This window comes from Zingiber officinale, chromosome 1B (assembly GCF_018446385.1).
Source record: "Zingiber officinale cultivar Zhangliang chromosome 1B, Zo_v1.1, whole genome shotgun sequence".
Lineage (NCBI taxonomy): Eukaryota > Viridiplantae > Streptophyta > Magnoliopsida > Zingiberales > Zingiberaceae > Zingiber > Zingiber officinale.
The window spans coordinates 165467416-165478464 of NC_055986.1; the positions used below are offsets into that span (position 1 = coordinate 165467416).

Consider the following 11049-nt stretch of genomic DNA (forward strand, 5'->3'; position numbering starts at 1 on the left):
TAGCCATTCAACCTTTTCACCACATTTGTCAAGAGCTACAAACTCAGATTCCATCGTGGATCTGGTTATTACGGTTTGCTTAGAAGATTTCCAGGAAATGACTGCACTAGATAAAGTGAAGACATATCCACTCGTAGACTTAGAGTCTTGTATATAAGATATCCAACTTGCATCGCTGTATCCTTCGATCACAGCAGGATATCTTGTATAGTGCAGTCCATATTCACGAGTGTACCTTAAGTACCTCAGTACTCTTGTTATCCTTTTCCAGTGCTCAATACCGGGATTACTCGTGTATCTGCTCAGACTGCTTACTGCGTAGGCTAAGTCTGGTCGGGTACAACTCATCAAGTACATCATACTTCCAATCACTCAAGAGTATTCTATCTGCGAGATACTTTCACCTCGATTTTTCGATAGATGTTGACTCGTATCTATCGGCGTTCATGCCAACGCAGTATTACCCTTGGTGAATTTCTCAAGAATCTTGTCCACGTAATGAGACTGACTAAGAACAAGTCCTTCTGTCGTTCTAAGAATCTTGATTCCTAGAATCACATCAGCTAGGCCCATGTCTTTCATGTCAAATCTTGAGTTCAACATATCTTTAGTGGATTCGATTATCTTATCATTACTCCCAATGATAAATATGCCATCTACATAGAGGCACAAGATGACATAGTCACTTTCACATTCATTCATCTTGAAACCACATTCCTTCATGGCATTATCAAATGTCTTATGCCACTGCTTTGGTGCTTGTTTCAAATCATATAATGACTTTACCCATCTACAGACCTTGTTTTTCTATCCTGACATAGAAAACCCCTCAGGTTGGTCCATATAGATTTCCTCTTCTAAATCCCCGTTTAGAAAGGCTGTCTTTACATCCATTTGATATATTTCGAGATTTCATAGAGCAGCGATAGCCAACAATACTCTAATGGAAGTTATTCTAGATACCGGAGAGTATGTATCGAAGTAATCAAGGTCTTCTCGTTGTCGGTATCCTTTGATTACCAATCTGGCCTTGTATTTATCGATTGTGCCATCTGCTTTCATTTTCTTCTTGAAGATCCACTTACACCCTAGTGGTTTACTTCCCGGAGGAAGATCCACAAGTTCCCAAGTGTGATTTTGCAAGATAGATTCTATCTCAGATGCAATTGCCTCTTTCCAGTGAGGTCCATCAAAAGAGCCTACAGCTTCTGAGTAACTTCGGAGCTCACTTTCCAACATAAATGTGATAAAATACGATCCATAGGATTTTTCTACCCGAACTCTTTTACTCCGTCTAGGCTCAACCTCCACGGTTTCCTCGTCATCATCATCTTCTTCTTCGCCTGGTGTTTCGGTTGCCCGTTTTGAGGAGCTAGCATCCTCCCAGGTCTTATATGAAAACACATGCTCGAAGAACGAGGCATTTCTCGATTCGATTATCAAATTCTTGTGTATCTCAGGTATGTGTGACTCATACACACAAAATCTATACGCAGTGTTGTTTTGTGCATAGCCAATGAAGATGCAATCAACAGTCTTTGGTCCTATCTTAATCCTTTTCGGATCAGGCACCAACACTTTGGCAAGACACCCCCACATTCGTAAATATTTATATGACGATTGTCTTCCATTCCACAACTCATAAGGACTCTTATCTATTTTCTTCCGGGGCACCTTATTTAAAAGGTAATTTACTGTTAACACAGCTTCCCCCCACATGAACTCTGGCAGTCCAAAGCTTAATAGAAGAACATTCATCATCTCCTTTAGAGTTCGATTCTTTTGCTCAACAACTCCATTTTGCTGAGGAGTATAAGGAGCTGTTGTTTCGTGTCTGATCCCATGTTCAACACACAACTCAGCGAATGGTGATACATATTCACCGTCTCAGTCACTTCGAACCACCTTAATCTTTCTATTACGCTGGTTTTCAACCTCATTTTTATAGAGAGCAAATTTCTCTATAGCTTCAACCTTACTTTTAAGAAGATACACATAACAGTATTTTGTGTTATCATCTATAAAAGTGATGAAATATTTATTACCACCACGTGTTGGCGTACCTTTTAGGTCGCACACATCAGTGTGGATTAGGTCAAGTGATTCATTACTTCTTTCAATATGTTGAAAGGATGACCTTGTCATTTTTGCTTCAACACAAATCTCGCACTTGTGTTTTGGGTCAAGGTGGAATGTAGGTATGCTATGCATGTTTATTAATCTACGCAATACATCGTAGTTAACATGTCCTAGTCTACCATGCCACAAACACGAAGACTCAAGCATATAAGTGGAAGAGCTTTCATTTTTATTTATCTTAGGCCTAATGGCCATTACATTGAGCTTAAACAGCCCATCAGATACATAGCCCCTTCCTATAAACACTCCGTTCTTGGATAGTACAACTCTGTCTGACTCAAAGATAATGCGAAATCCATGCTTGCTTAACAGTGATCCGGATACTAGATTCTTTCGAATCTCCGGAACATACAGCACATTGTTCAGAGTGAGATCCTTGCCAGAGGTTATCTTGTTAGTTAGAGCCCTAGAGCCAATCATTTGATGATTGTATGGACTCATTGTATCATATTCTTGTATATTAATAAAGGCATTTGTTTGGTTATTATACTTATTTGTATTAGTGCCAAATAAACTAAGTATAATAGCGTCCTTGAGTAGAAGGTTCATACCTATATCAATCGATTAGTTGAATCGATAGTGAGATGATATAGGGAACACTACTCTTAATCATTCCTAGTCGAGTATTAGCATTCAGGGATAATGTTAATGCAATAAGACTAGCATGTAGGTCAACTCAATGACTTGATCTCACAAGTCATGGATATAGAAATATCAAGTTGACACATGGGTATGCATTAGAGAATGTATACTGAATGACCCGCCATGAGAAAGTATCATGGATCGTTATATGAGTGTCATATACTTTCTCATGTGGCTATTAGTATGACTACTAGTCCTTAGACCTGAAGTCACCATAGATCCCTACATAAGGAGTTATGTACTTTAGTTTCGTCAAACGTCACCCGTAAATGGGTGGACTATAAAGGCGATTACTGGGTATGTAACGAATTATGCAGAGGGATGTGAGTGATGTAGATGGGATCTATCCCTCCTATATGATGGGAGAGACATCAGTATTCCTGATAGAGTGAGATCACGAAGTGCATGACCATGCCCAAATGAGTTAATATGAGATATTGAGCTCATTTGATTTAGTGAGTCTACTTGGAGTTCAGGATTTAGATTGATCAGAGGATGACACGGTCTATGCCTCAGATTGATCAATCTAGATGTCTAGGATAGAAGGACAATGTCATATATTGTGAGGAGTCATAATTAGTAGTCACAAGGTGATGTCGGATCTCGACATTCTTGTAACTTGGGTAGTAATGATGTATTGCTAGATACCGCTCATTACTTATGCTTCTAAATGAGTTTAGGGGCATTGCCAACGTTACAAGAACCTATTGGGTCACACACAAAGAACAAGTGGATGGAGATTAGGTTCATATGATGAACCAAAAAGGATTAGATTCATTTGATGAATCAAATTGGATTAAGAGTAATCCTAATTGGGCTAATTGAGTTGGACTCAATTTGATTCATGTGTTCAATGAGTCTAATTTAGATTATGACTCATTGAATCAATTTAATTAAATGTATTAGATTCATTATATTAAATTGGTTTGAATCAAATGGTTGGATTAGACCAACCTTTAGAGAGATTAAGTCAAGTTTGACTTGACTTGAGAGGAAGAGTAAGAGTCAAGTTTGACTTGACCCTTTTGCCACATCATTAGTGAATTGGTAAGATGTGGACCAATCATAAAGTGCCACATCATCAAGAGAATGCCACCTAATGGAAGTTACATTCTCTCCTTTGCTTTAATGTGGCCGGCCACATTAATGAAGGGGGTTACATTTGGTGTGGCCGGCCACTAAGGGAGGAAATGAAATTGATTTTCATTCAAGGTGAGAATTTATTCCATCTTCTCCAAGCTCTCTTCCTCAAGCTCTCCCTCTCCTCTTCTCTTGACCGAGAGTTTTCAAGCAAGAAAGAAGGAGAATGTGTTTGAGTTTCATGATGAAAAGGTAGAGTGATTGTCACGTAGAATTCTCTTATCTATCTTTTCTTTTCCCAAATCCTACCAGAGAGCCCTAGAAAGTGCTAGCACACTTGGGGCTCTCTTCTCCATCCTTTGAGTGTGGATATCATTAGAGGAGTGTCTACGTTGACACTCTCGAGATCCGGCGTACCATTGGACGAGCGGGATTTGCGAGGGCACACTTCAAGGGTAAAATTCTTAACATGTAGATCTAGGAGTAGATCTAAAGTTTTGAAACTCGTACTTGTATTTCATTCGATTTTTCCTTGCACGGATCTACGGCTTTGGGTGATTCGGGGTTTCCGCGACGCGAAAAGCGGTTTTCGCGGCCCGAAAAACCCAACATATCTTCAGCACCACCTTTCCTTGACCCATTATGTCCGAGGTTGCTGAGTTCCCCATGAACAGTTTGTCTCCAATGACTTCTTTGAAGTTGTGGAGTAGCTCCTTGCTGCAGCACACATGTCTGGTGGCTCCAGTATCGATCCACCATTGCCGAGGATTGGAACCTATTAGGTACACCTCAGAGATCACGGTGCAGAGATCCATATCCTGTTCTCCTGCCAGGTTGGTCTCAGGCTTTTTCTTCTTTGGCCTTTTACAGTCTGAAGCCTTATGACCCATACGATCACAATTGTAGCATTTCCCTAAGAACTTTTTTTTTTCATGTTTTGTCCTTTGGGTTGCGTCGTGGAAGATTTTGGATGCTTCCGTTTTGAGCTTTGTCTATGCTCAACAACATTAGCTTTTACAGTAGCCTGAGAGAACAGTTTTCTCTCCGAATTCTTATTGTCTTCTTCTATACGAAGGCGAACAACAAGTTCCTCCAGGTTCATTTCCTTCCGCTTGTACTTCAGATAATTCTTAAAGTCCTTCCAGCCAGTTGGTAGCTTTTCGATGATAGCTGCCACTTGGAAGGTTTCGCTCAGAGTCATACATTCTGAGTGAATTTCTTGTAAGAGTTCTTGAAGCTCCTGGACTTGACTGATTACAGACTTCGAGTCACTCATCTTATAGTCCAGGAAACGACCAACAATAAACTTTTTGGCCCCAGCATCCTCGGATTTATATTTCTTGTCCAGAGATTCCCACAGTTCCTTTGCCATTTTCATCTCACAATACACAAGATAGAGTGAGTCGGCAAGATTGTTAAGGATGTAGTTTCGACAGAGGAACTCAGAATCGTTCCATTTGTCGATCAGAAGGAGAGTGTTCACCTCATCTACACCCTTAACAACCTTGGGAGTTTCCTCGGTCAAGATACGTGTCAGACCTAGCGTGGTTAAGTAGAAGAATATCTTCTAATGCCACCGCTTGAAATTCATGCCTGTGAATTTTTTTTGCTTTTCCCCATGATTGATTGGCACATTCTCAATCGGGGCGGAGGAGGCCGGCACATGTTGAGCCTGTTGCATCTCAACATTTTCTGCCGCCATGGTAACAGATCGAATCTGTTTTAAGTTTTGTTGGGAGTAAACCCGTTATAATCTGTGTGATCGTCTCAGACGCTCTTTTCCACGCTTCTGAGTGTGTACCAGAGTCACAAGAACTTACAATCAAGTAGATTTGAGCAGATAATATCAAACTGTCGACTCTAGCGAGCCGAGCCACGCGCCGAGTAGATGAGTTGCGAACACCGTGAATTGTTGAGCGGCGCCACGTTACTGCTCAGAGTTGCTGACAGGATGTCGAGAGTTGCAACATGAACTCAGTGTGGATGCCGAGTCCAACAGAGCGCTGTCTCCTTAAAACATATTCGGCCCCTTCGCGGTGCTTAGAGGATTAGGTGGACGTCTGTTTCCCAGGATAAAACGGCAAGATCACGAGCACAACCGAGCACTGGTTGTCGTGACGATTTGAACTAGATCCGAAAACTATCACTATTTCTGTTGAGCAAAAGAAGTGCACAACAGAAGGGAAGGAAACATGGGGAGTCAAGGAGGAAGAGAAGCACGTGCTCACTTGTGCTCTGCTCACACAAAGCTCACTTAAGTTTTCTCACTCAAAGATCACTTGAGTTGTTCTCTTAATCTGCTTCAATCCTCTCACTGGTCTTATATAGACCTCGGCCTTTGTTCTGCTTTCAAGCACAATGAGCAAAGCAAGCCACGTTGTGTCTTGCATGCTTGCCAACAAGCAAGCCACAACGTGGCTTGCATGCAAGCTTGCCACGTGTTGTGGCTTGCTTGCAAGCTTGCCACGTGGCAAGCAAGCAAGCTTGCCACGTGGCAAGCAAGCAAGTTTGCCACGTGGCGTGCAGGTAAGTTGGTGATCTTCCTTGTCTTATATGCTGGCCAACAAGTTGTCTTACGCAGACATATCATGTCCTGACTGATTTTACAAGCAATGGATTCACAAAAAGACCCCTCGGGTTGATGTCATCTGGGTCCTGAATTCTCACCCCCTTTGTTCCGAATCAACCGAAAGACTTCACTTTCTTTGTGAGACTGAAACCCACACATCATATTTCCATTCAAATTTTTCCAACAACACTTTCTCATAGCTAGATAAGTAATTTTTTTCCCTAGAAAAAACACAGAGGACTAATGAACCGTTGTAACAACTAAGTAAGCTACAAGCAACTTCCGTACTTTGAAAAAGACTTGACTCGAATAATTGCATACGTCCAATTTGGTGCGAGAATGAAGCCAAACTTAATCAAACACGGAGACGGGAGACAGCACCGATCGAGCTGGCCTCTACGTCTCCATCGAGCCTTGACCAAGTTTGGTCTCGCACTCTTCTTCTTCATCCTCACTTGGAAGTTTGCATGGGTGATGGGGCCTTTTTACGCGTTAGGCACGGCTACGAAAGCTCCACGAAAGTCTCATTTTGCCAACTTAGCTCTAGTTATGTCCGACAGGGAGGGAGAAAATGAAAGTAATTGGATTAACAACAACAAAATAAAACATATGAGAATTATTTTAATAATAATAATAATAATAAATATTTTTTATATTATTAAACTAACTAATATCAATAATATTTTTTTATATTATTAAAGTAACAATCATAATTTATTCGATGTTGTTAGATGACATGATGGTAAAAGATGAATATATTTATATACTCTTAACGTTTTCGTTAATCCGTCTCAAAGTCAATATAGAAAAGATAAATTACAGATGATTATTAATCTTAGGAATAATGATTAATATATAAAAAAATATATATTTATCTCGATTATAATAAAATTAGAATCTTAAATTACATAATAATAATATTTTATGTATTAATCACAGGACCATCAGGAAAATACATTGCGGGATGACAGGTTTTACTTTTGGAGGAGTCATCGGCGCCTCCTTCCTGCGACTTGGTCTACGCTGCCAATCGAAACTGTCCCGCTCACGTCATAATACGAAAATGCCCTCCACTTTCCACGCGCCATTCCTTATAACCAACCTTCCACACGCACCCACTCAACTGACGATCGACGCACTTCTCCATTCCGTCCCATCACGATTCTTACAGCACTTGACGCCTGCATGAAGTCTCCGGCGTGCCTCCTCTTTCCTTCCCCCTTCCTCTGTTACTACCTTGCCTTCTGCTGCCTCGCCGTCTCCGCTCTCCCCCAACGCGAGCTCATCGCCCTCCGACACCTCCGCGCCTCGCTCTCCATCAGCAACTCCTCCTGGCCCACCAAGCGCAACCCCTGCGTCTACTGGACCGGCGTCCAGTGCGAGAAGAACGACACTGTCGTCTCGCTCAACCTCACCGCCGTCGGCCGGAGACCGACACCGCAGCCCAGAGCACTCGACGCCGACATCTTCCGCCGGCTAAGGAACCTCTCCTCCTTCGACGCCTCCGGCTTCCCGTACCCCCTTCCCATCCCCGCCGCCTTCGGCGAGGCAGTTTCCCTCTCCAATCTCTCTCTCGCCCGGACGGGCGTCTCCGGTGGCATTCCCGCGGCTTTGTCCCGTCTCAGCCTGCTCACCTTCCTCGACCTTTCCGGAAACTCCATCAACGGAACGATCCCGGCTGGGCTCAACCAGCTCGGGAAGCTCCAAACTCTGAGATTGTCCAACAACAGTCTCTCCGGTTCTGTCCCAGCGGAGCTCGGCGACCTCTCCTCCCTCGTCTCCCTCGATCTCAGCTACAACTCGCTCTCCGGCGAGGTGCCAGAGGATCTCTTCTCGGAGCTTTCATCTCTGAGTTCCATCAAATTGGACCACAACAACTTCTCTTCTGGGTTCCCTCATTCTATCTTGAAGCTGACGAAGTTGACACTCCTAGACGTCTCTAACAATAAGCTCACCGGCATGCTTAAAGTTGACCACGCCGTCGTCGTCGGCGGCGAGACGATTAATGTCCATGGAAGCGTCTTTAACCTGTCTCATAATCTATTGTACGGATCGATCTCTTTGGAATTCCAAAGAGTACTTGTTCAAAGATTCAGCAGGGTGGATCTCTCGAGCAATTACTTCGACGGAAGCGAATCCATGAGCTTTTTCAATGCTTCGTTGAATTGCTTTAGTAGTGCGGCGAAGCAGAGGCCGTCGGTTGAGTGCGATGACTTCTACATTCAAAGGGGCCTCGCCGTCTATTCAACGATTGCATCTCACAGCAAAAGGACTTGGCGTCTGTGGCATTTGCTGGTGGCCGTATTTTGTAGCTCGGCCGTCACCGTTGGTATTGTTCTGCTCTGCATCAGTAGACGGAGAGCTCTTTCGAAGACTGCCGCCGGCAGCAACGGCAGCCTTCCTCCGCCTTCCATAGAAGCAGCACCGCCGGAGTCTTCCCTTGAAATTCCCAGTCACGGTTTCAGCTACGATCAGCTGTTGAAAGCCACGTCAAATTTCGACGCCGCAAATCTCATCAAGAACGGCCACGCCGGTGACCTCTACCGCGGCGTGCTGGAAGACGGAACAGAGGTGGTGGTGAAGAGATTCGACCTGCAATTCGCGCAACGAGAATCGTATTCGGCCGAACTGAACTTGTTCAACTCAGTTTCCGGCGCCGCCCTATTGGTGCCCTTCCTCGGGAGCTGCTCGGAGAAGGAAAATGAGAAGCTTCTGGTCTACAAATACATGAAGAACGGCGATCTCACTACTTCTCTGCACAAGAAAGTTGTGATCGAGGGAGATTATTTGCAGTCACTAGACTGGATAACGAGGTTAAAGATCGCGATCGGCGTCGCAAAGGCTCTCTGTTATCTTCATCACGAAAGCAGTCCTCCGATGGTTCATCGGTAAGTGCTACATCAATCGATCATTCATCCGATGATTCCTGCAACTCATTATGTTCTGTTTTCAGAGATCTTGAAGCAAGCAGCATCCTGCTTGATGATAAATACGAGGTCCGATTGGGGAGTCTCAGCGAAGTGTGCGCGCAGCAATTCGACGTCCATCAGAGCGCCTTGGCCAAATTCCTGAGACCATCGCTGTAATTCCCCAACAAATCCATTCCAAAGCTCGACGAGTAAATTGAACTCGAAATCAAAATTGAAACTTTTGTTTGCTGCAGGGGTACCAGTCGAGGCTTATCGGGCTCTTCCACGGCGACGTGTGCCTACGACATATACTGCATGGGGAAGGTGCTCCTCGAGATCATCACGGGGCGGCCGGGGATCAGCGGCTCCAACAACGCCGCCACGAACCGTTGGCTGGAGGAGATGGTAGCGTGCATCAGCATCATGGAGAAGGAGGCGATGGAGAAGATCGTGGACCCGCTGTTGGTGGTGGACGACGACCACATGGAGGAGGTGTGGGCGGTGGCGGTGGTGGCCAAGGCGTGCCTCGACCCGCGGCCGGCCAAGCGCCCGCAAGCGAGGCACGTGCTGAAGGCGTTGGAGAGCCCGTTGAAGGTCGTCAGGGAAGTGAACCTGCCGAGCATTTCTTCTTCGTGGAGTTCCTGGCAGAGCGTGTTGATCGGCGGGTGGCTGCACAGCGTCTCCAGCCCCTGCCCCGCATCCGTCCGGCCGGTGGAGGACACGGTGCAGAATCCCAGGTCCCGCGGGAGCGCCGAAGTGGACACGGATAAAGTGTGAAGCGATATTTTTTTACTTTAAACGGGGTTTATATGAATGAATTCCATGTGACAGTGGCAAGGTCAGCTTCGTTAGTCGCTGATCGCCGGCGCCGGTGATTGACTCCCGGCCGCTGAGTGGCAATGACGATCAATGGCAGTGAGCGTACGTATAGTTATTAAGTATACGTATATTTTGAATTTATATAAACCATACGACTGGATTGTTCAACAGAAATTTAAAAAATTCATGGAGACCTATTGAAATTTTCGAGAAGGGATCGTCTGGCGCAAATTAAAGCTTTGATTTTTTTTTTTAAAAAACTCTAATTCATCTCATCTGACTCGGTTCTGGCGAAGGTTGTACTGTCCGTGAATTCGAAAGAGAAGATCAGAGATACTCGAATTCAAACGGCGATCAGGGAGCGATCCTCTTGCTTCTCTTTTCCACAACTCCGAAGCACCGATCTCTCCTCGCCTTCCTCGTTATATTGACTGACTCCGATTTCTCTCGTTGGTAAATCATTTTTCTCCTTGTATTTCATCCCAATCTGCAGTTGGTAAAGCGCCATTTCAAGCATGCTATTATTCAGATCTGAAAAAGTTTACCATTGTTCGTTTCCCGTCGATTTGTCTTTCTTATTCACAAGTTGGCATCTACTCGGCGTTTTTTCTCTCTCTTTTTCATTCCAAACTGCAGCTGTTCCTCTTCCCGAGATGATTCCTCAGATTTTTTTTTTTTTTTTTTTGTTGGTGGTAAAAGGTGAATATGTTCGTCCTCAGTGTCACCATCAACCTGTCCAGGATCAACACGGAGGAGATAAATCTTGGACGGCTACTAGCCTTTGGAATAGTGACTAGCACATAAGGGAGGCATTTACCTCGACTTTGTCGATATTCAAACCCTAGACCTCATTCATGGCAACACCTCATGTGCTAGCCACTAGACCCATCC

General features: G+C 44.3%; 2 protein-coding genes across 2 annotated transcripts; one reads left to right on the plus strand and one right to left on the minus strand.

Moving 5' to 3' along the window:
- Positions 1 to 4774: 4774 nt before the first annotated feature.
- On the minus strand, positions 4775 to 5563 carry LOC122044420. Its single transcript, XM_042604904.1, has 2 exons — positions 5455 to 5563; positions 4775 to 5400 (listed from the first exon to the last, which is right to left on the minus strand). Exons 1-2 carry the CDS (start codon positions 5561 to 5563, stop codon positions 4775 to 4777), a joined length of 735 nt encoding a protein of 244 aa, XP_042460838.1.
- A 1970-nt stretch (positions 5564 to 7533) lies between these two features.
- LOC121988903 (probable LRR receptor-like serine/threonine-protein kinase At2g16250) lies at positions 7534 to 10308 on the plus strand. The gene is made up of 3 exons (XM_042542622.1): positions 7534 to 9318; positions 9384 to 9512; positions 9594 to 10308. Exons 1-3 carry the CDS (start codon positions 7616 to 7618, stop codon positions 10114 to 10116), a joined length of 2355 nt encoding a protein of 784 aa, XP_042398556.1. The 5' UTR covers positions 7534 to 7615; the 3' UTR covers positions 10117 to 10308.
- The last annotated feature ends 741 nt before the right edge of the window (positions 10309 to 11049 follow it).